A 25,065-nucleotide genomic window follows, 5' to 3' on the forward strand; every position below is an offset into this window, starting at 1 on the left:
TTATCAATTTGCTGATGACATTGTTAGCTATAATATTGTATAAGATGTTCAAACTTGGATTATTATGCACGAGTCATCAATATGGTCATTTTTACTTGGTCAATGTAAATGGAAAAGGCCAAGTTCACAAACATGCACGGTATAAAAATGATGTTCTTGATTTTTTGAAAATTCAATAAAAAAATTTATAAATATTGATTTTAGTTCTATTTGCACAAATAATCAAAGAAAATGGGTTCATAAACGCATAATTAAGTTTTTAATTAAAAATAAAATCAAACTTCTTAGATATAAAAATTCAAGAAGCCTCAAATTTTCTCAAAAAAAGATATTCGAAAATTTTTTACTCTTATCAAAAATAAATATTTGAAAGATTTTAAGGTTTTTCAAAAATTAATATTCAAAAATCCTTAAAGTTTATTAGATATTTATTTTCAAGAAATTTCAAAATTTCTTAGATTTTTATTTTTGAAAATTTTGATTTCAAAAAAATAAAAAAAGATAAAAAAAACAAAGGGTGGGAATAAAAAATAAAAAAATGAAAAATTTGGTGTATTTAATAGAATTAAAAGAATGAATTTTAAATTTAGGAGTGTGTATAAAAATAAAGTGTATATAACGTTAAATGAGGTGTAAATAAAATCTCTTAAACATAATACCATAATCAAAATAAAGGATGCTTTGATTGCAAATGGCAACCTATGCATGAGAAAAGAGCCAAAAGAATCTAATTATTTTGAGCATTTATTCCGGAAAGTCCCCCTTTACCTATCCTTTTCATTTATTTAGCACATCAAAATTAGTATGTTTTCATTTATCGCATGTATTTTGCCGAATGAATCTTAATTGAATTTAAGATTTAATTTAATTAATTTATATAATTATTTTTTTAAAAATATTTAATATATTTAAAATTTAACACATAATTTTTTTTTTGCAAAAAAAAAAAAAAGGTTACTGTCAGCTGTTAATGATGGAACATGTCATCGAAGGGAAACATAAAAAAACATAATTTTCAATTCTATGACCGCATTGTTTTTTGTCTTTTTCTTTTTAATGATTTTGACAATTCCTAAAATGAGTTTTTTTTTTTGAATAATTTTGATAAATAGGGATTGGCTTTCAAGTTCTAATCCTTGTGGACCACAATATTGGAAACTGACAATTGCATTAAAAAAAATGAAACTCCTTCCCGTTTGCCATTGCCTTCATGGTCAGGTCACTGCCTCCAAAGCACGTGGGCTCTTTTTGCTTTCGCTTTCACGCGCGTTCCATCCTCCTTTAGTTCCGATGAAGGATTGAAGGTATGCAGAATCATGCCTAATATCTCTTTAACCTCTACCATTTGCGTAGAAAAATGAGGTGAAATTAACCATTTACATAGTAAATTGACTCTACAGGGGGGATTGTTTTGTATGAGTGCCAAACATGGCCTTGAAACATTGGCACAAACAAATAAAACTGCCAATCTGAGAGAAATGGATATAATCTTTAACTATCTCCATCACAGAGGCAAAATGATCATACAGGAACAAAGTCCCACTGTAAACATCTTCATATAAATTCGAGTTTATATGTCGAAAACCTCAAAGCTAACTCTATAGGGTAAAACATTCATGACTTGGTTTTTGCTGTATAACTATTATCAACAGCAGCAAAACCATTTAAAAGAATTTTGTTGTAATGTGCACGGACTCGTTTTAAATTTACGAGCAAGCGAAATTGTGGCTTAAGTAGCATGACGTAATGCCTCCAACTTATAGTTTCTGCTGCACCAGCCGCTCTGCATCTGCCATTTCAACCTCACCTTCTTGCCATTCTCCTTCGTTCTGAAAAAGCATTTCAATTTGCTCCAAAGATTTCCCTTTTGTTTCCGGGACACATGTGTGGACGAAAGCAACAGATAAAGCTGAAATCATGAAAAATACAAAGAAGGTTCCTCCGACTGTAATTGCACGAGACATAGAGAGGAAGGACATACAAATAAGTCCGCTACTCACCCTACTACCTACTGCTCCAAGACCAGAGGCTTGAGCTCGGAGCCTTAGAGGGAATATTTCGGATGATAAGACCCAACATATCGGGCCAATTCCAACTGAGAAGAAAGCTACATTTGCACAAACAAATAGAATTGCCAATCCAATCCCGAATTGTCCATCCCCGAAAAACGTTAGAGTGAAGCTCAAACAGAATAAGCTGAATGTCATCCCTATTGTGCTCACATAAAGCAAAGGCTTTCTACCTAATTTGTCAATAAGAAATATTGCAATCAAGATGAACATGGTTTTGGTGAACCCAACAGCAACTGTTGCAGCAAGAAGTTCAGTGTTTCCCTTTATCCCAGCATCTTTAAAAATTGTTGGACTGTAATACACAGTTGCATCAATACCTGTGATCTGTTGGAAACATTGAATTCCACAACCGGTAATCAGCATCCGCCTAACTGCGGGAGTAGGATTTAATATCTCTTGCCATACAGCTTTTGCTTTGTACTTCTCTGCATTAGCAATCCCTGCAGCTAGTTGTATTTCTGCTAATCTGTCATCCACTTCCTTTTCGTTATCATTTGTCTTTGAAAGCACTGATCTTGCTTCTTCAATTCTGTTTTGCATTACCAGCCACCTTGGGGATTCAGGAATTACAAACAAGGCAAATCCGATGAAGACAGATGGAAAGATTCCCACACCAAGCATGATTCTCCAGTTTATATGTACTGGCAACCCCGAAAACGCATAGTTTGAGATGTATCCAAGGAGAATTCCTAGGTTCACGAAGATCTCAGGAAAGGAAGTAAGAGATCCTCTGGCAATGGAGGGTGATATCTCAGCAATGTATACAGGTGCAATCATGACTCCAAAACCTATCCCAATCCCAGACAAGAGTCTCCCTATCATTAATATTTGAAAAGAAGGTGCCAGAGACATTATAGCCGCACCTGATTGAAAAACAATAGCCGCGAGGGCCATTGTCCATTTTCTACCAATGGCATCTGATGTTTTTCCTCCAGCCAAACTACCCAAAAGCGAAACTATGCTTAAAATTCCCACAAGAACTTCCTCTTGTATCTCTGATATCTTCAAATCCTGCTGAATGAATATGATTGCTCCACTCATAACACCCACATCTGAAAACATATCAGAATTCCAAATGAATGCAAATCACAAAAAAGTAAATAATATTCAGATGACAGATGAACAAATAATCATCATTTCCCATTCTTGTTTAGCACTAATTTTTACAAAAATCAGTAACTCTTCCCCAGTATCTCATTAAGCATGCGTTTAAAGTAAAACCATTAAGCATTTTATGAACAAATCTCCAAATTCTGCATTCAACAATAGAGCACATTCCCATAGATTGCATCGACCTCAAAACCCAACAAAAATATCAAATTGGAATTTCACGAATTAAGCAGATCAGACCAAAAGAACAAACATGTCAGATTAAAAATAGAGAGATCTTGCAAAAGAGAGAGAGAGAGAGAGAATGGCAAAGACAAACCATAGCCAAGGAGCACGGAATTGAGAGAGGCAAAAATGGCACAAGCAAAAACATATTTCCTCGTATTATCACTAATATTATCAACAATAACACCCTCTTCTTTTGCCTTTTTGTGTTGCAGATTATTTGTCAGCACTATTTCCTCCTCTGCTGCATCTGATCCCATTCTCTCGTACTTCTTCTTGTTCCCATTTTCCTGCACTCCCATTGAATAAAACTTTTGGCAACAATTTATAATTATGTATATAAAAAATATAGTTTTATCTCTGGATTTTATTATAATCTAAAAAAGAAATTAATTACAACAAATATTTTGTCTGCATTTTTTTTATTAATTATTCTCCCTCCTCTCTTCTCCGTAACTGTAATGTTTTTTTATTTAGAAGAAAAAAAGAAAAAGGAAGAGAGAAGACAGAAAAATTTTTGCTTTTGTTTTGAAATAAAGAAAATGCAGATTTGGCACATTTTATTGCATGGAATGTGAATGTGGTTTTTTTTTTTCGTATTTAAGGAAACACCCAAAACTAACGTTCCGACACGATAAAGCGAAGTTACGAGGGTGATGGGACCCGTTGTCTACGCTATGTTTTGTTTCCAATCATAAGATGCCACGTCAGTTACTTGCACATGTGTTCTTCGATTTTAACCAAATAAGAGAAGTGTAGAAGTACGTCAGATTAGATCGAGTAGACCCCACCGGCGAACGGATGGAGTCGGTGAGTTTTGATTCGGTGCACCCGGGTGTAATTTGACCTAATTTTTTGTTTTTATAGCTTTCTGTGTCTTGAATTAAAAATTAAATTATTTGAATTCATTTTATTCAAAATTCAATAAAATTTATAATTTTGATTACTCTGTTTGATCTCATAACATAAAATAAAATCAATAATACATAAGAAAATTAATTACACATATCACAAAGTGCTAACGAATAACAAATAAAAAAAATGTAATAATATATAATAAAAAATAATATTTTCTCCTACTTAAAATTTTTTAAAATATTTGTTATGTATTGATTTTTATAGAATGTAAAAAAGGTTTTAATGTATTTAATATTAAAATTTAATTTTTTAAATTAAAATTTTATAATTTTTAATTTTAAAAAATAAAAATTTATAAAAAATTATTTTAAAATATAAAAAAGAGTATTATATGTTAAAAAAATCAAACATAATTTTAGAAACATTCCAAAAAAAAGATAGACAAAAAAATAAGATAAAAGGAGAAATACATAATAAAAGAAATAATACGTAAAAAAAATTACTAACATATAACCTAAAGTACTAACAAATAAAAAAAAAAACACATAACAAAAAAATACATAATAAAAACTAATAACACATAATAAAAAAAATCTTCCAATCTTGCAGATAAAAAAGATGTTTAAAACTTTGAATGTGATGATGGCGCTTTTATATATAAATATAGTGGGCTTTGTAACGAGAGAAAATTGGGCCTTTGTCACATGAAGATTTACTTTATAAAAACTAGGCCTATTAAAAAAGCCCACTGAAAGCCCAGTTTCCATCACAGCCTAGCTTTTCTCACGCGCAATCGTATCCGGTAACCGCCCACACATTTTTGCCTCGCTGCCATCTTACCCCTTTCCCACTCTCTTTCAAATCCCTTCCCCGTTAGTTCACCAGATTGAGCGAGGAGATATGACCGCCGACATACTCTCGCACCAAAACGGTGCGGTTGTTTCCAACGGAGATCTGAATAAGAAAAACTTTAACTCTAACCACTCCGCGACCTCCAAGAAGTCCCGTGAGAGCGAACGACGCCGTCGCAGGCGCAAGCAGAAGAAGAACAATAAGGCCTTTCAGATAGAAAATGACGCCGTTAGTGTTTCCGAAGCCGGTGACAGCGACGCTGGCGAAGATGAAACGACGGAGAACTCGGATCACCAGAAGGTAAACCGTTTTCTCTCTTTAGATTTCTAGGGTTTTAGTGAATATCGATGGTTTCATTTATTATCTGCTTGTCTTGTATATGCAATACAGGTTTTATATGCAATTTTGACAGTGATTTAAGGATTTTCGATTATCTTTAGCTGAAATAGCATTTCCTTTTTCGTTTGACACTACAGGTTACGGATCAAGTTGTGGTTGAATATGTTCCTGAAAAAGCTGAGTTAGATGATGGTATTGATGAGGAATTTAGGAAGGTTTTTGAAAAATTCAGCTTCTGGGAAACTGCTGGTTCTGAGGTAAAATGAAAATTTGGTTGGATATTATGGATATTATTATTTTTTGAATATCCTTATTAGTGATTCTACTTATACAGGAGACAGATAAGAAGGACGAGTCTGCTCAAGATGCAGACTCGAAGAAGGTGGATTCTGATTTAGAAGAGGAAGAACAAGATAATCCACAGAAAGAGAAAGGCATATCGAATAAGAAGAAGAAGGTTTTTTTGTTTTTCTCCTTATATTTTGTAATATACTTTGTTATTGGTCATATTCCGTTGGTTTTGTTTAGACTAAAAAGTGAAACACTTATTGTTGTTATTGATAGCTTCAAAGGCGGATGAAAATTGCTGAACTGAAGCAGATTTGCTCAAGGCCTGATGTTGTAGAGGTACTGTTTATTTGGATTTTTTTTTTTATCTTTATGCGTTTGTAGCTGTTGATATTTGCTTCTCCTTATGTTCATTTGACAAACCTATCTAGTTTGTTTTTAAACCAGTGTTAAAAAATTTTATAGCCCAATTTTGACTTAGAAAATCTCTTGAGAGCTATGAGTTTTTGAATTTTTTATTTTGAAATGAAGAAATCTTTCCTTTTTTAATTTTTTTGTCGTGGCTAGTAACTTCTTTTCTTTTATTCATTTTTGTTATGTATTTTGTCCTGGAATGCTGTTAGAATACTGCAACTCTTTGAAAAAATAACTTCTATTTTTCCTGTATTTATAATTCAATAGTTCATGATAGTTGTGTTTATTTTTCAGGTCTGGGATGCAACTGCTGCAGACCCTAAGTTGCTGGTATTTTTGAAGGCATATCGAAATACTGTTCCTGTGCCAAGGCATTGGTGTCAGAAAAGGAAATATTTGCAGGTTAGTAATTCTGGTTACCATAACGATTAATATGGGTCAAATATGTGTGCATGGTTGGTAGGCATAATCATGATGAGTGATTTTGGGAAGTGGGTGAGGGAAGATCAAGTCGATAAGGTTTCTCTTATATGTATATATGTGCTTCTTGCAGGGGAACGGCTGTGACAACCCTGGAGCCTGGACTTGTAGGTGTTTTGAAAAGAGGACTGTTGATTGGTTTCTCTTTAGATATGACTGTTTTTGGGGTTGGGATATAGATATTTATGAGGTTTTCTGGTACCATATCATAACTTTGCGTTCTAGATGTGGGGGGCTATTTTTTCATTGTTAAGGTGCTAATTAATCTGTTTTGGATTTCCAGATGCCTTTCCATTGTGCTAAATGCTCGGGCTAGATCCATCTAAGATTTATTTATTTATTTATAGTGCCCTGAGTTGGATGCTGAAGATTCCCAATTATTTTATTATCATTATTTTTTGGCGTTGTTAACTACTGGTATCTCATCAACTTTTGGATCTTTTCTGCAGGGAAAGCGTGGTATTGAGAAGCAACCTTTTCAGCTTCCTGATTTCATTGCCGCGACAGGAATTGAGAAAATTAGACAGGTAAATCTAATTCATTACAATAGCAAATTGTGTGGAGTGTCCTCTGATTTATGTCAAGAAAATCATCTTTGAAGATGCCCTTTCCGAAAACTATACCTTTCTTTAAAATAACTTATAAATTTTGAATGGATAATGACATTCTTGATTTGAACTCAATAATTCACTTGTGTTCTCTTTTTCTCATTCAGGCTTACATTGAAAAAGAGGACAGTAAGAAGTTGAAACAAAAGCAACGTGAACGTATGCAGCCAAAGATGGGGAAAATGGATATCGACTATCAGGTTTCTTAGTTTCTTCATGTTTGTTTTTTTTTGGATATTTGAATTTTGTTTCAACCCATTTTTAGTTGTCATGGAAGGTTACTTTTAGTCATGTTATTCCTTCCTGAAATGATATTGTCTTGCTCTTTTAGGTAATGATATTCTGGCTTCTGTCTTTTAGGTTCTCCATGATGCATTCTTTAAATATCAGACAAAGCCGAAGCTGACAACTCACGGGGATCTCTATCATGAAGGGAAAGAATTTGAGGTACTCTTCTGCTATATCTAAATGGATATTATGCTGCCTCTTGTACTTCATCTATGCATTTGTCAATTGATTTTAAATTGATATGCAATTATACAACTTAAGCCTGTAAGTGGAATTGTTAAGATTATAGGGACATTATAGGATAGCAATGTACGATAAATTTTGCAGATGATAGGATTATATGCCAGGTCCTAAAGAGGACAGGGTGGTGTTTTTGTTAACTGCAAAATGCAAGCAATTGATATAGTCTGGCTTAATTTAAACCAGTGAAACGAGGAAATTTTGTTTCATAAAACCTTGATCCTTTTGTTGGGTTATAGAAACCGGACTTCACAGCAGACTTATTATGGCTTGAGATTTTTGCAGATTAAGTGCATGAGAGATCAAACTTTTATATTTGTATGTAGTCTTCTATAGCTATTTAATCTTGTTTGAACTCAATGGCCTTCTGGTTGCCATGGTGTTTTGTTGTTTGGCTGGTAATCTTGAATGAAAAAATGAATGTCTGATGATACATGTCTTAGTAGATTTTTTCATTGTTTTTATTTAATATTGTTTGTTTGGAATACAGGTAAAGCTGAGGGAGATGAAGCCAGGCTCTTTATCACACGAACTTAAAGAAGCTCTTGGTATGCCAGAGGGTGCTCCACCCCCATGGCTTATCAATATGCAGGTAAGTATGGTTAATATCCTGAGTTTATTTTTGCATCCAACGTCTCAGTATTGTTGGTATTGTTTTAACCGACAATTTTTCATTTCAGAGGTATGGTCCCCCACCATCCTACCCACATTTGAAAATACCAGGGCTAAATGCACCCATCCCTCTTGGAGCAAGTTTTGGTTATCACCCTGGTGGCTGGGGCAAACCTCCTGTAGATGAGGTAAGCGTCTTAAAAGTTCTGTGTTATCTGTGTTCTAGTAAGCTTGAAAGCTATCTTTAGATGAGGTAATCTTTTAAATCTCTTTGTCTAACATTCTTGCTTTTTCTTACTTATCGTCAATAGTATGGAAGACCTTTGTATGGAGACGTTTTTGGAGTTCAGCAGCAAGACCAACCCAACTATGAGGTACTTCCAAGATTTTTATGAAGTTTGTATTTTGGATATTCAATTTTAGTGCTTTTGACTAATATGTTAACTCTAGGGCTTTTAGCGAGTGTTTTGTTCATTGTATTTTATTGGCCTTCATATGATAAAAATTGACCAAAGTAAAAGAACAAATTAATAAGGGTGAAGTAGTGTCTTAACATCAAAGGACCCACAAAAATACCCCATCATTCTTTTCTCTCTCTAGGGTAGAACAGCTTAATTTAGATTGTAATAGTGTTCTCCATGGCAATGTGTAAACTTTTGTCAAAATCTTTGAGCCAGTTGGAATTTACTGGATAATATCCTACTAGAAGCATTAATCCAAACTTGGTCTGGGTGTAGATGATGTACTTGGCTGCAGGTGCCATTTGTATAAGGAGAGTTAGTGTTAAGTACCAATAGCTTCAATGTTTTTGGATTAAATTTTCATTTGTGTATGATGTTCTTGGTTATAGGTGGCATTTGGTATCGAAATGAAGATTAGTATTAATAGCTTCAATGTTTTGGATTAAAATTTCATTATCTTGAGCCTATGAGTTAATTTCACAATATGTGCTTTTTGTATCACATGGTAAAATCCAGGAGGAGCCTGTTGATAAGTCAAAGCACTGGGGTGATTTGGAGGAAGAGGAAGAAGAGGAAGAAGAGGAGGAGGAGGAGGAAGAGCAGATCGATGAAGAGGAGTTAGAGGATGGAATTCAATCTGTTGATAGCCTTTCAAGGTACCATCCTTCCAGTGTTTTATTTCTTTTTAGAGTTGTAATCTGTTGTACTGCCCAAAATTATCAGGCCGGGTGCTTTTTCGGTTTGGTTTTGATAAATAGCCATTATGATTGTCCTATGTTGTATGTGGAGTGGAAAATATTTTATTGATTACTTTTTCTCCCGTTTGACTTCAGTACTCCTACTGGTGTTGAGACACCTGATGTCATTGACCTTCGTAAACAGCAGAGAAAGGAACCTGAGAGGCCTCTTTACCAAGTGAGTATTATATTTGAAGCTTTGCAGTCTCCCCTACTTCTGTATTCATATCACCTGTATATGTTCATGATATTTTCTTCTCAATGCTTCTTGTTTGTCTTGTTTCTTTGAAGGTACTTGAAGAAAAAGAAGAGAGGATTGCCCCTGGGACTTTACTTGGTACAACACACACGTAAGAATCTGCTTTGTTGTTTTTTTTTTTTTTTAAATTTTGGTTCATATAGCTTCAAATCTTTGAATGATGTTGTGAAACTTGTTTTTTACATACAGGTATGTGGTTAACACTGGCACCCAAGACAAGTCGGCAGCCAAAAGGGTAAGAGAGATGACATTATTTTTTGATGTTGAAATTGTTTCCTTCCTGAGTTCGCTACTTTGTCACATTTTATCTTGTTTGGGAACTTTTGGGCCATTTACAAACATTGTTATGTAATATTTTCTCTTGTGCAACTCTTCTTGACATTTGCTGGAGTATTGAGGCATGACTTGGAGATAAGCTAGCACTGGTAAGGGGGTTTTGAACTCCCAAGCCCTTTGGTAATTGGCATGCTATTAAATGCCTAAATCAGATATTGTATTTAGCCTGAAGTTGTTGAAATCATTGTGACTAAATTGGTTATTTGTCATGATTTGACCTGTGATTATAAATTTTCTTTCTCTTTTTGCAGGTTGATCTTCTCAAGGGTCAAAAATCTGACAGGGTGGAAGTCAGTCTACAGCCAGAAGAGTTGGAAGCTATGGACAATGTGTTGCCTGCAAAGTAAGCCGGACTCTTATAACGTTAACCATCTAAGTATATTTAGTTCTGAAGTTAAATATACTTTACTCACATCAGTTGATTTCACAGGTATGAAGAAGCTAGAGAGGAGGAGAAGCTACGAAGTCAGCGTGAGGACTTTAGTGATATGGTGGCTGAGGTAAGCCTTAGCGATGCTTTTAGATGAAATATTGCGTGGGCTTCTAAATGCCTCAAAAAGCTAAAATTGAAAGAATAAAGGCCTGCATTAAATATGATATTGTTTTTAAAATTAGCTACAATCAAATCAAGGTTGAATGCACAAACTATTTGCAACCCTCTCAGTCATATTTCATCTCTGATCTCTTAAAAGGCCTTTCTGTTTGACTCCGTCGGATAGTTAGGCCTACCTGAAATTTTTTTAGGTCGTTTAAAACAATTGCTTGCATGCCTGAGAATGATATATGATGTTTTTGTTATTAAAATTAGCAGAATATTTTCAACATTACTTTCCAAGAACTATCTGAAACTGAAGAACTTTCTTAAAATACTAATAATATCAGGGTTGATTTGGGTCAAGTTTGGATTTTTTAAACTTTGGATGTAAATCATGTAATGGATCTTTTATGCTTGGATATATATGATCGATCTTAGGCACACAATTGGTTGGTGATTCCTTGTTTGTTTATGGTTGGTAATGATGAGATGAATTTGACGCAGAATGAGAAGAAAAGGAAGCGCAAGATGCAGGAGAAAGAGGGGAAATCGAAGAAAAAAGATTTCAAATTCTAAGGAGGCCAAGACTTTTGTTCCTGCTGTTAGGAGAAGAAGCTGCTTTGGATTATCCATGTTATTGGGCCGATTTGCATTCTCCGCTTAGAATCCATAGTTCCTTTACTTCTGTTTCTCAAGCTGATCTTCGTTTTTCCCTTCAAATGTATGCTGTATGATGTGGTGGCGTTGCGTTCTATAATATAATATAAAAAAATCAGTTATATTGTATACCTATAATAATTATCTCATTTCCTCCCCCACTAGCACAACACTTTATTATTGCTCCCAACGCGACGCTAGGAGTTGTAATCGGTGGAATGAAACCTGATTATCCTAGAACGCTGAAGGCGTTTGACTGCACTTGCATTGGAAGATTCAATGCCAAATTTCTATTTATATTTTGAATTTCTATCATGTTACAAGTGAACTAATAGATATTAAAAGTTAATCAAAGAAAAACTAAAGTTCAAATCTTAATTATTTTTTTGTGGCTATTGAAAGGAGATCAACACAAGAAAGGATAAAGGTTAGGAATTCGTTAGAAAAAACAAATGAGAAATGGATGGAAGTAACGTCAAATTTATGGATGATTTTTTGTTTTCATAACTTCATTTCAATATCAACCATGGGTCTTTCTACTTCGTATATTTTGTTTTTTTGTTCTCCTTATGTCACAATGGTATAATTTTTCGATTGATAGCATAAATGAATAATTTTGTTGGTTTGCCGCTCAGCCATCACTTGACCTTCTAGTCTTGCATATGCTCATGCCCTCACAAGAAATACGAACCCTATATATATATATATATATATATATATATATTTGTTTTTGATGAAACGAACCCTATATTTTGACAATTACATGGAAGAATATTTAGTTCTGACCACAAACTAACTTCATCATGCAAATTGAAATTTGAATATTAGTAGAGATTGGGGCCCTCATAGCTTTGAGTGGTAATGGATGAGTGGCGCTTTCAAAGCCTACCTTGACTCTACTGATCTCTTGAGGTTGATTCTATTAACAGGAATCCAAATAGGCAAGTAGTGTTTTAATATAATATTTACAATTTGAGCGTGACACTTTCTTTTTATTCAGCCAACCGTCGCTGCCGCAGAATGACAAATGACAACACCTTTCTTTTTTTTATATATAAATCCCTTGCTTCTTCATTACTCTCTAGTAGACCTAATCCACGTTGACCAAGCACCAACAACATCTCGAAACGGTGACTAGCTGATTGGTTTTTACATGAATGGATTGTTGGTTTGAAATTGGGTACGCTCAAAAAGAAAAAAAAAAACTTCTACTTTTCCTTTGAGGTCACGTTCAAGCTGATTCATTATTGTTTCAATTTTATCAGATGCCTGTGTATATATATATATATATATATATATACATATATATATATCCAAGAAAAGAAGGCTTTTAATCATGATAAATGTCGCCTACTGATTATGTTAGTCAAAATTAACCCTTTAATTCAGGCAAGCAATCGTTCAATAATGGTCCCAAGAGGTCATCTCAAATGTCTGATGCCTGAACCATCATCTGTATAAACTGTTCTAGTTAATATTAGGAGTCTGAACCAAGTTTAATAAACTGTTCAGCTTTGACTCTTTAATCTTGTTAGATTGTTTAAATTATCGATTAACATGTTGCCAAACATCGATTAGACAGCTTGGAGTTTGAATTTGGTCCTTTTTGCCGCCCAAGCGCAGAAAATTGGGGCCCTTGGATCCCATCAGTGAACAAAATCTTATCGTAATGTCAAACTGGTCAGCTTGGCATGTAGTCTTCTGTCAGTTCTTAAATTGGTCGAGTTTGGGATTAATGTGATTTCCAAGTTTCAATCTCTAGACAAATAGTAGGCAAAAACGTTCTCAGGAAGTGGTTTCTCTGCAATTTTCCGCTTGTTCAGAAACAAAGAAACAGAACTCGTATTGCCTATTTTATTTATGAATGGAAATTCGTCACTTTTGGTTTCCCTTTTAGGCTGTGCTCTTCCAGGGATCCTAGAGTTATCATATGTATGAAAACTGGCTCAAAGTTTTCTTAATGTGGACAGTGGACAGGTTCTTTTGACTAATTTTTTTGCCAACAAACCATGTCCTTGTCAAATTTTGTTGTGGCCTGGCATGCATGAAATAAATGCAAGAATAAAAAACAAAAACAAAACAAAAACATCTATTCAGATTTAGGCTTTGATCATAAGAACCAAGAGAGACCAAATTCAAAAGAGGGCTAAGATAGTGAAAATGACAACAGAAACGTTTGGAAAGAGATCAAGAAAAGATTTATACAAACAGGGTTATTGATGATTCATGCATTTTCATCAAACAAAATGTTTCTTGATATTGGACAACACGATGACCAAAAAAATCATGGGGGTTCAAATTGGCCCTTAAGGCTACGTGTTGAACTTCACTCTTCATGATTAACACGGCAGCTGATGGGTCACTGATCCATCATGCTTCAGCGTCTTGTTAATTTCCATTTCTTTTTTCCAGTCAATATTCCAAGTGAATTCAATTCTCAACAAATTTGCACCGACCTTTGAACACATTTCCCAACCAAGATTTCAACAATTGCTCTAGTGGTCCAGCAGGGAGGCCCCATCATCCATGATGTTCTAACTAATCACTAGTGTTAATGATACTATAAAAATGGGCTGCAGCGGCTATTTTGTTTATATGTCGTGCTCTTCGTTTGATCAGATTGGAAACAATTTTTAATGTGAAGTACCAAAAGTGGTATGATGATCAGCTATTAACCTCTCAGGTGTACAAGTTGGACTCTTGTTATTAAATTAGTAATTTGATGCTAAACTTGCTTAGTTGCTTTCTAAATTGAGCGACAGACAGTCTGTTTTATCCTTTTGAAAGTGTTGAAAATGGCCACACAATCAACTTTACCTAGCCAACCGACCAAAGTTTGGTTTCCATTCACATTCCCTTAGATAAACATGTAAGAAAGAATCTGAAATTGTCTAAAATCAAACTTAATTATCCTTCACTAGTGGCTTAATTATCCTTCACTAGTGGCTTAATTATTTGCACATGGCTTTCATGGTCCAATTTTGTGCGACGGCCGACTTGCAGGAATCATTATTTCATGGAGGCTAGCTATGAACTTTTACCATGTCAAATTTATTCGAATCATTGATGAAATTCCCATGTAATGATACAATTTTATTTTGATTCTCTCATTAACTATCAGACAAAAATAAACTGGTTTTCTTTCTTATATGTTGCTTATATTCATAGACAGAATCAAATCTTGTATTTACTGAAATGGAGATGCGTTATATATTAGAGGCTGTTTCTCTGTTTGCATATTAGAGGAACCCTATTATTCTTGAGGTGTGGTTGCCCTAACACTTGTTACAATTCACAGAAAACCCATGGATAAGATTCTGATCTTTGTGCAATTGTCTCTATTTGATGATTTTCCCACTTGGTGTGTTCATTATCTGCCGAACAGAAATGAAATGAGTGATTTATTTTAGATTTCTTTGCTTCTTCTGCCATGTTAGAAGAAAGCAACAAACGTCAATTTCATCGCTGGTAGTTTGACACAAAATGGATCACAGCAAGCATACATGTATATGTATGTATATAGCAATAGCATCAGATTTCTACATCATTTTCTTTGGAAAAGATCAGAAAGGATTGCGGCCATAGATCGTGGCTGCTCTTGGTAGCAATAATTTAGCGTTTGTAGACCCAACTTCGAGCGACTATTTCACACATATGGGAGAGCCCACACGTGCATGAGTAGCATTGATCTCCCAGGACTAATTTGTAACATGTAATCACATGTGCATAGGCCCATGATGATGACATGCAACGTTATATCCGTCAGGCTTACTTGCTATAGTATAGCATGAGCTCTACGTTCTCTCTTTACAGCCCAACCAATTACTCCACTATCGACGGTCCAGGTAATTCCACGAGTCACCAACCCACCTTCACCTTCAGGGATAAGGAATTCTATCTTCTCATCCCTCCTCTTTGATCTCTCCTATATCTTCATTTTTTTGCACTATAAAGTTCTTTGGAGAGGCAAGACAATTAATGCTTCTTCTATAAATATCAGATTAATTGTTTAGCAAAGTTGAAAGAATCTGCCAATCTTGGTAGCTCAAGTAAAAGAGAAAATTGAATGAATCTCCACCCCTTATTTTTCTAGCAAAGCTTTCTTGCCATTCAAATAATTTTTGTTATTAATATATTGTTAGTAGGTTGGCATATAAAATAGCTTAGATTACAGATAGGAAGGCTCAAAGCATGCTCACTTCTCATCACCTTCCAGGGAATTTTCTTGCAATTAACAAGCTACAATATCAAGCTGTTTGGCTTATCCTGCTTTTCGTCAGGTTGATCTCTCTTCTCTCACCTCGATCCAAAGGCTAGAATTTGATTGGGTTTTGACCTGATCAATCATCACGTCACTCTTGCTTGCGGTAGTCAAGAGTTTGATCTGAAGTATACATAGAGATATGGGATTGAGTTCTAAACAGGTTTCTAGTGATGGTCTTGGCTGGAGCCAATCTTTGTTGCAGGCTCAAACTCTGGAGCTACCAAAAGTTTCAGCAATGAAGAGGCAACGTCCACAAAACCAGCAGCAGCAATTAGAGCCACTGAAGTGTCCAAGGTGTGATTCTACAAACACAAAGTTCTGTTACTACAACAACTATAACAAGTCACAGCCTAGGCATTTCTGCAAGACTTGTAAAAGGCACTGGACAAAAGGTGGTACTCTCCGCAATGTTCCTGTTGGTGGAGGCCGCAAAAACAAGCGGCTTAAGACATCAAATAACAACACAGCCGCCACCAACCCTGGAAAGAACACTAGCACAGCCAGTGCTGCAATCAATAGCTCAACCACCTCCGGTGTTAACAATAGGCTCAATAGCTTCACAGCAATTCAGCAGCAGCAACAAAGGCAGGATCTTCAGCTTCCACTTGATGATCAAAAGAACATATTGAATATTCAATTTCATGCGCTGAGTCGTCCACCATCTTCATTGTTGCAACAGAATTCTATCAATTGCAGCAACTTGGACAGCAAAAGTTTCAGCACAAGCAATGGCGTGTTCCTGGGTTCAACCCTGTCTTTACCTCAAACTCATGGCTTACAATTTCCATTTTCAAGTTCAAGCTCAAGCTCTTTTGATACAACGCTATCTTCAATGTCAACCTCATTTCAATCTTCGAGAATCTATAACTACACTGGAGAAACAATGAAGGATCCAACCATTACCAGCATCGTCATGCGCACCACAAGTTGCACTCTTTCACAGCCATGGCAAGTACCTATTACAAGCAGTGGCATGGACATGTCAAACTACTGGAATTGGGATGATATTGATGCACTTATCTGTAATGATGTCAACATACCATGGGATGATTCTGAGATCAAACCATGAAGGTCTTTTAACCATATATCCATTGTCTATAGCTCTTTTCTTGATTTGCGTGTTCCTATTTCACGAAGGATGGTTCAATTTTTTTTTCTCTCTTTAAAATATTTGTCGGTTTCTAGCTATAAGAATCCCCATTTTCTTGTTATTTTTGTTTCCCTTTCTTAGATTTTTTTTACCATGTATAGTCTTCCTTTTCAACTTGTAACTGTTAAAAATGAGATGTAGACTGTTAGAAGCTGTCATTTTTCAGATTCATCTTCAGGCTGAAGGTGTACATTTTGTACTCTACCTCCTATATATAATGCAAGAATATGAATGTGTATGTTAGGTCGAGCTTGTTCCTCGTTTTATGAATGGAATAAGGGGGAGATGAGGTGGAATATATCATATATGGAGAGTTCAGAAATGGGGTCTCTTCCAGCTATGCTGGGCAAACTGGATGTGATGGAAGATTCTTGTGGATATGCATATTTTGGGATATCTGAAAACTAGTAATATTTACATGCATTCGTTTCTTCATAATTTATGACCACTTATTGAGAATTATTCTCTTTTCCTTGTACTGACAGCATTCTGGTTGTAAAGTAGTTTTTATGCATTAGCTTTTTCTTATTTTTCTCTTCTGGCAGGTCTTAACTGTGTGCTTGTAGATTTCATTGATATTTATTTTTAGTTTATTAGGCATTAAAGTCTTTGCTCCAATATGATCTGTTCACATCCTCTCAGTTAAGATCCAGAGCATGTGCAGATTGGGGCCACACTATCAAGGCTTGTCTTATAATTTGTTTTATTGTATTCGATCAGCTTCCCTAAAATTGAGTGTATCTATGGGCTTAGCAAATAGTTTAGTTATGTTCAATGAAGGTTTGATTACTTAAGTTGTCACATTTCTTCTATTAAAAAGATTCATCGGTTTGCCCTTTCAGTTATTTGGGCACAAATTTCATGATGAAAATGGTTGAATAATTGTACTCTAATTGTGGAAGGCTTGTTGTTTCATAGAGTAACAAATGCATCAAATATCTGATCATATGGCCGTTTGAATTTATTATAGCTTCCATGGAAATGATAAGATTGAACTGACTGATGTTACAAAAAGGGGCAGAGACTGATTTAACTTGTTCCCTCAAAAACTTGGAAACATTTCTAGGAAATTCAAGAACGTCTTACAGCTTAAAACACCGGGGAAAAATTTATACCGCTCTGCCCCTGGCAGGGATGTAATGCTTGTGGGGACATGGAGTGGCACCCGAAGAAACAGCTATTATTAATTCACTCCATTTAACATGTGTTTTGCATGAGTTAATTGTCACATTCTTTAATTTGGTTCTGAACAAGAATCGTGAATCACACTTGAATGGAAGCTTGAACTACACTGGAGAAGCTGTTGGCCAGTGGCTGTCATGAGAATGTGAAAGAGTCTTAAGAGTACCAATGACCAAATCCAACAACTTTCTTCTTGTAAAATAACTGAGAAATTGGGAGTTCCGGAATGATATCATTGCTTCTAATTGCTTGTTCATTTCTGCTAGTATATCAAGGTATGGAACTTGTGTGAGGTATTCTAGCTTGTTCATGAGACAAACAGGAACGATTAACATCAGAGCTTGTCATTCTAGGAATTTGATCAGATGATGATTTTTTAGAGATCTTTTCCTTTTGTTTCTTCTAGGCTATTTTTCAAGAAACTAGCTATCAGTATCACAAAGGATTTGGGCCTCAATTCTTGTGACGAGGTTTCACTTTACTGGACTTAGGCCTCAACTCATGCAAAGCAGGTTCAGTTCACAAACTAGCTATCATACACACAAGTCCATGTCCATGGTTAAGATAAATATATGCTCCATCATACATGCTATCACCCAAGTTGTCTCAAAAACACTATGGTCAATTAACTAAATTACAATTTAGATATTTCTTATTACCATCTCTGACCATACTCATCTATAGGTTTCCCATCCTCACTCCAGTGTCTCTGCCATAGCTTGCCTGCCCATCATTAGCCTTGGAGTAACTAACATAGTAAAGCTCAGAGACTATGGCTGTTAGGAAAACAAATGCAGCCCCAGCCCCAAAGACACCCTTTCTCAATGTTGCGCAAGATGGGGGATTATTTAAGAGATTCTTGTACTTTGTGTGATATGCATTCCGCACTGACCCTGCCAGCAAGCATACCTCCCCAATGAAAAAGAACACCCTGAAATACCAATGCAACACATCATTTAGATGATAGCATTAAAAGGCAATTGTTGGCTAGGTTGCTCAAAGACACTTCTTGGCAATGATGATGATTTGATCATTTAAATTATTAACTAAAAACATACCAGCATGTGATGAATAGGACAATTGCCCATGCTCTAGATCCACTTGGTCTCATGGCCTTCCCACAGCATAAGCATCGGCTTGCCACCATTATTAATATCTGACTAAGCAGAAGGAATATGAATGAACTAACACCCTAGCCAGTTGCGATATCCTTATCATAAATACAATAGCTTTCTTTCCCATCATTGCCAACGGTGGCCTGCAAACAAAGAATGATGGAATACCTTCTTATCCTATAATAAACCAGTTTCTTCCATATAAACTGGGAACTTGCTACACTCAATCTTCATTGATTCTAGAATTTATTCCTTCAAACAAGAAACTCTGCAATACTAATACCTTTTCCTTTTATAAAATCCTATTTCTCTTAACAGCAGGAAAGCAACGCTGGAAACAAAGCGTGCACATTTAATCATCAAAGATTACCCAATAAAAGAGGCACTTATTTATCCAAATATAAGCGACATGCATGAATACAATGATATCTTTGTAAGATACACGATTGCAACTTTACCAAACATTCTGCAGTTGTTGAAAGAAGGATAGCCTATGAACTTACCACCAACAGTTACCCTACCCAAATCTCATCTATTAAGAAAACCAACACTGAGAATTCTTCAATGCACATGACATTAACAGAATGCAAGCGTACCTTCATGCCCTCAGCTTCAAGTTCTAATTAAACCATTATTGCAGTAACATATGATTTAAAATAATATGCAAGATAGATAATGTTCTCAGCATTGTTTCCTCTAGTGTTTTCCTACATATTTCTTGGATATACCTTTATCATGTATCCAACAACCTTGCCCACAACAACTGCAGCAAAACAAAGTTTCCCTCTTTGGTAATTCAGATATAAGACTCCCTAAACTTATAACTGAATCTTGTCGACCCATTTTTAGTCAAATAGTTTGCACTTTGCACCCAAATGTATTTCTAGCTTAGTTTTCAGTGTGCACTTGTTGAAAATGGAACTTCAACACACGCTATGAAGAATTTGGTAGCAATATCTTGCCTAAGTGACCAATAGGTTAAAGCAGATTCATTCTAGATCTAGCAAAGAACCATGTAGCAAATATTTGTTTTTCACAAAGCTGGGAGCCAAAAAGACAACTTTTCAGTTACAATAGGAAAAAAGCCTAAACTTTTCAACATGAAATAAAAAACGCAACTCATACAATCTTAAACAAAATAAGCTAACCAAACTTTTGGAAATTAGCATATCAAAGCAGGTTAGAAAAAAAAGACATGCCATAACAAGGAAACGAAACTGAAACAGCAAAGAGGATACTAAAAAAGGAAAGAAACAAAATGGCAATTTAGCAAACATAAAGAGAAGAAAACTCACAGTACTTCTCCTTTCCTCAGCAGCAACAGCAAGTCCAAAAGCAATCAGATCAATCACAAAAACCAGAGCTAGTAACAACGTTGAAGCCATAGCTCAAACAAACAAAAAAACCCATAAAGCAGAAACAAATATCTCGAGAAGTAATAACCCAGGGAAGCATAGAGATAAAAAAAAGTAAGGAAAAGAGTGCTTAGGAAACGATAATCAGGCAAACGGATCTAACACTGAACAATGAACCGAGATTTTCTCTTGCAACAAGAAGTACCTATGAAACGACAACTGTTTTCATTTGTTCTTGAAACCTTTGTTTTTTACTAGTTTTTACACTTTTTACACTTTTTTTCCTTTTTGGGTAAGTTGGGAGTCTTGATTGCTTGAATTTTGTTTAATGATTTGATTTTGACCCCGTGTTTATCCACCGAAAAAAACAAATAGTAGAAAGGAGAGGGACAATCTTTTCATTGGGATGGAGAAACCTGGCAAGATCCCAAGTTGAAGTTTTATATTATTTTATGTTTTAGCTTAACAATGTCATAAATTGATAAAGAATTTATGGACTCTTCCATTATCCATTTGTTTCCTGCTCTTCAAAGTTAGCAATAATCAACAGTTTCTCTCTTATTCCTAGCCTCTGAAACATTTACTTGCCAATCTTCTCAGTGTTCTCATCTCGAAACAAATCCAGGATTGATCCAGTTTGAGCTTTTTTTTCATTTTTTGATAGCCCTCGAACCCAGGAACTCAGAGAGATGACATGTGCATCTAGCCACCAAGATCAAGGAAGGGCTGATCCAGTTTGAGCTAATGGACCGGAATTTGGGAGGTGAAGAATTGTGGGGCCTGGGCTGGGATGTTTGTCAGTTTAGGTATGAGTGAATTAGTGGGCTGTTTTGCAGTCGGCAGAGCCCAAACCTCAGTTTCCTGGCAGCGGTTGGCCATTAAGAGTCGTCTTCTATTTGATAACTATGACTAGTCACTCACATCAATTCGACTAGTTCAATTCTAAGTTCCAACGATGGCAACGGAGATTTTCTATTCCATAAAAAGACAAAGAAAGAAAAAGAAAAAGAAAAATTGTATCTTATCTCTTAAATTTCTTGAGAATTTTTTAAATTTGTAATTAGTAATTATATATATGCATAATGATTACAGTATACAATAATTAAAATTTAAAATTAATTTATATGTTGAACCTTCCTCTCCTCTATCAAGATTTCAGCCAAAAAATTCTTGTTAGCCATTTCAGGTTATCTCATATTATTTTATTATTCAATTATTTAATGTTGTTATGAATTGATTTTTTATTATTGAAATAATGAATATAATATTTTACTAACAAATCATACGACTATTGATAATGAGATAAGTGATAACAATGAACTAGGAATTATTTCAGCCTTATATTTGAGAGGTTCAAATTTTATACGACAAGAATAGTCCTCCTTTAATTTGTCATTTCTTATCTTTGTCAACTATGAAATTTGCAAGTGCATTAGCCTATTGCCGACAGAAAAGTCCAATGCAGTAGTTGTTATAAAAGTAATGCTAAGTCTCTTGATCTTCATCGAAACAGTGCCCAAAACCCAAACTATGGCTTCCCTTTGCCCGCCATTATCCACCAGCTGTAGCACCATTCCCACTTCCATTACCTCTCCATTCCTTCCAAAACCATCCCAACATTCCATAGCTAGAAAGCAAAAGCCTAAGTTCATCCCCAATATAGTATCATGCAAAGCCACAAAGAATGACCAAAATCCTAATTACAAATTTGATAGAAGAGATGTACTCATTGGCCTTGGAGGTCTTTATGGTGCAGCTAGCCTTAGCCATGACCCATTTGCAGTGGCAGCCCCAATATCTGCCCCACAGTTGGAAAAATGTAGCCAAGCAGATTTACCTGAAGGTGCGGATCCAACCAATTGTTGCCCACCAGTGTCAAGAAAGATTTTAGATTTTAAACCACCTTCTTCCAATTCCCCTTTTCGCGTTAGGCCTGCTGCACATTTAGTTGACGATGCCTACATGGCCAAATATTCCAGGGCCATTGAGCTTATGAAAGCTCTTCCTGCCAACGATCCACGTAATTTCACGCAACAAGCAAATATTCACTGTGCTTACTGTGATGGGGCTTATGACCAAGTCGGATTTCCTGATCTTGAGCTTCAAGTTCATAATTCATGGCTCTTCTTTCCATTCCACAGATATTATCTCTATTTTTTTGAGAAAATTTTGGGAAAATTGATTGATGACCCAAGTTTTGCTTTGCCATTTTGGAATTGGGATTCTCCTGCTGGCATGCAAATGCCTGCCATGTATGCAAACACTAAATCACCTCTCTACAATGAACTTAGAAACCTAGGTCACTACCCGCCAAGACTACTTGACCTTGATTACAATGGTACTGACGAAAGTACAACAAACAGAGATCAATTGACGAGCAATCTCAGAATCATGTATAGGCAGATGATATCTAATAGCAAGACCTCCAGGCTCTTCCTAGGAGGTCCCTTCCGAGCAGGTGATGAACCTTATCAAGGATTCGGTTCGATTGAGAACGTTCCTCATGGACCGGTTCACGTATGGTGCGGCGATGACACACAACCAAATAGAGAAGACATGGGAACTTTTTACTCAGCAGCAAGAGACCCCATTTTCTACGCTCATCACTCAAACGTAGATCGAATGTGGACCGTTTGGAAGACGTTAGGTAAGAAGCGAAAGGATTTCACTGACCCCGATTGGCTAAATTCCTCATTCCTTTTCTACGACGAGAATGCAAATCTTGTTCGAGTTAAAGTTCGTGATTGCCTTGACAACCGAAGCTTGGGATATGTTTATCAAGATGTTGATATTCCATGGCTAAAATCAAAGCCAACTCCAAGAAAGCTAAGCAAGAAAGTGGCATTAAAGGGTGGTCCAGGGATTGCACTTGCAGCAGAAATGAATAAGAAAAATGTAATATCTAGCAGTCAATTCCCAATAGTTTTAGACAAGATCGTGAGTGTTAATGTTCCCAGGCCAAGGAAATCGAGGAGTAAAAAGGAAAAGGAAGAGGAAGAGGAAATCTTATTGATAGACCAAATTGAATTAGAGGGAGATTCATTTGCCAAATTTGATGTATATGTGAATGACGAGGATGATATGACAATTGGACCCGACAACACGGAATTTGCTGGCAGCTTTGTAAATGTCCCACGCAAACACAAGGGTGGGAAGAAAATTAAGACATGCTTGAGGTTGGGGCTAACCGATTTGTTGGAAGATTTGGGAGCTGAGGATGATGAAGGTGTTATGGTGACTTTGGTGCCAAAATACGGAAAGGATAATGTCAAGATTGGCGGCATCAAGATTGAGTTCATTCAAGATTAATAAATGAATCACTGAAAATAATGTCGGATGCTTTTGATTTTGGAAATCTTCGTTATTTGTAGTGAAAAATGTTAATGGCTTCTCTTTTCTGTTGATTAATTTGTCCCTATCGTTCTATAAATGTATAAATAAATGACAATGATCGACTTCATTTTTTATTTTCATCTGCTCTATTATTAAATTATTAAGACTGAAATGGTATTAATGGTTATAAGAAAGGTCATGCTCAATTATTTACTTGATTCAACATTAAGAAATATATGAACAGACAATGAGAGATCGATCACTTAACAAGTTTGGTAATTCATCCTACTCAGCTAACTTTCACGTTTCAACAATCAAAGTTAACTCGTCATTTTTAGAAGTCTTCAAACAGTATTTTACATAAAATTAACGTGATGAAACATAAATGTAATGGAAAACCGATATCTTGAGAGGTAATCAAGGTCAAGAAAAGCATGCTACTATGAAGTTTGAATAGCTTTGTAAAACTGATCAGTGGTGGTTTCCATTTGGAAGTTTGTCCCCTGCATCCAATTAAAGAGAAAATGTCAACTTGCCGTACTTGAAAAATGAGACAAAACTAAGATCGAGACAGAAAGGATTTTTTATTTTTTTCGCTAAAGGAAGCTGAATATGATTCTTCCCACGAAATACAAGTGGAAAATTTTAGAACTAATCAAACTTGTCAACTTATCCTTTTCCTTATCCTTCAATCACCTTGGACATGAAGCTTTAAGAAAGAGATAAGTATTAAATATCACGGACCGAGATTTCAGCCGTTAGATTCAATCTCGGTAGAACTAAAATTATCACTTGATACAGAAAAAATGCGAACTATGACACTAAACACGTTGTAATAAAAAGGAAAATGTGACGGTTTTCAAGTGGTATTGATTCTCCGCCATTTGATGCTTATAACTAGTTTTAAAGATCATTTTTTTTTTTTTTTTTGATTTAAGGCTGGGGTAAAGATCAAATTTTGTTAAATGAAAAAACCCATAATCTCTACATAAAGGGTAACGAGTTTCAATCAATTCAATCTCATAAGATTATTTTTTTTAAATTAAATTTTGAGTCGAATCAAATCAGATAATAATAAAAAAAAATTAAGATCAAGTTTTAGATAAATTTGATCCGATCATATATATATATATATTATTTTTTAACTAATTATTTAATTTTGTATTTATATATAATTATATAATTATATATTTATTTTTTAAAAAATAATATTTTATATTTAAAAAATAATATTTTATTAATTTCGAATCGAATTAGATACAATTTATGTAGTTCAAGTTAGATTGTGTTCGAGT

At 35.2% G+C, this 25,065-nt stretch overlaps 5 protein-coding genes across 5 annotated transcripts; 3 read left to right on the forward strand and 2 right to left on the reverse strand.

Moving 5' to 3' along the window:
- Positions 1–1,526: 1,526 nt before the first annotated feature.
- LOC111278195 (putative polyol transporter 4) lies at positions 1,527–3,860 on the reverse strand. The gene is made up of 2 exons (XM_022864759.2): positions 3,502–3,860; positions 1,527–3,124 (listed from the first exon to the last, which is right to left on the reverse strand). The coding sequence occupies exons 1-2, from the start codon at positions 3,707–3,709 to the stop codon at positions 1,758–1,760; spliced, it is 1,575 nt and encodes a 524-aa protein (XP_022720494.2). The 5' UTR covers positions 3,710–3,860; the 3' UTR covers positions 1,527–1,757.
- Positions 3,861–5,073: 1,213 nt separating this feature from the next.
- Positions 5,074–11,677, forward strand: LOC111278199 (uncharacterized). Its single transcript, XM_022864762.2, has 18 exons — positions 5,074–5,417; positions 5,594–5,713; positions 5,791–5,913; positions 6,021–6,083; positions 6,453–6,560; positions 7,088–7,165; positions 7,354–7,446; positions 7,607–7,693; positions 8,265–8,366; positions 8,455–8,574; positions 8,698–8,760; positions 9,364–9,503; positions 9,681–9,762; positions 9,876–9,934; positions 10,033–10,078; positions 10,431–10,522; positions 10,610–10,679; positions 11,219–11,677. The coding sequence occupies exons 1-18, from the start codon at positions 5,166–5,168 to the stop codon at positions 11,288–11,290; spliced, it is 1,770 nt and encodes a 589-aa protein (XP_022720497.1). The 5' UTR covers positions 5,074–5,165; the 3' UTR covers positions 11,291–11,677.
- A 3,191-nt stretch (positions 11,678–14,868) lies between these two features.
- Positions 14,869–17,247, forward strand: LOC111278200 (uncharacterized). Its single transcript, XM_022864763.2, has one exon. It carries the CDS (start codon positions 15,775–15,777, stop codon positions 16,702–16,704), a length of 930 nt encoding a protein of 309 aa, XP_022720498.2. The 5' UTR covers positions 14,869–15,774; the 3' UTR covers positions 16,705–17,247.
- Positions 17,248–18,526: 1,279 nt separating this feature from the next.
- Positions 18,527–21,425, reverse strand: LOC111278201 (uncharacterized). Its single transcript, XM_089764942.1, has 3 exons — positions 20,378–21,425; positions 19,026–19,225; positions 18,527–18,898 (listed from the first exon to the last, which is right to left on the reverse strand). The coding sequence occupies exons 2-3, from the start codon at positions 19,112–19,114 to the stop codon at positions 18,646–18,648; spliced, it is 342 nt and encodes a 113-aa protein (XP_089621068.1). The 5' UTR covers positions 19,115–19,225; positions 20,378–21,425; the 3' UTR covers positions 18,527–18,645.
- A 500-nt stretch (positions 21,426–21,925) lies between these two features.
- On the forward strand, positions 21,926–23,910 carry LOC149517677 (polyphenol oxidase, chloroplastic-like). Its single transcript, XM_089764941.1, has one exon. It carries the CDS (start codon positions 21,968–21,970, stop codon positions 23,744–23,746), a length of 1,779 nt encoding a protein of 592 aa, XP_089621067.1. The 5' UTR covers positions 21,926–21,967; the 3' UTR covers positions 23,747–23,910.
- The last annotated feature ends 1,155 nt before the right edge of the window (positions 23,911–25,065 follow it).

The sequence above is a fragment of the Durio zibethinus genome, chromosome 8 (genome assembly GCF_047325235.1).
Source record: "Durio zibethinus cultivar Kanyao isolate XHJ-2024 chromosome 8, ASM4732523v1, whole genome shotgun sequence".
Taxonomy (NCBI): domain Eukaryota; kingdom Viridiplantae; phylum Streptophyta; class Magnoliopsida; order Malvales; family Malvaceae; genus Durio; species Durio zibethinus.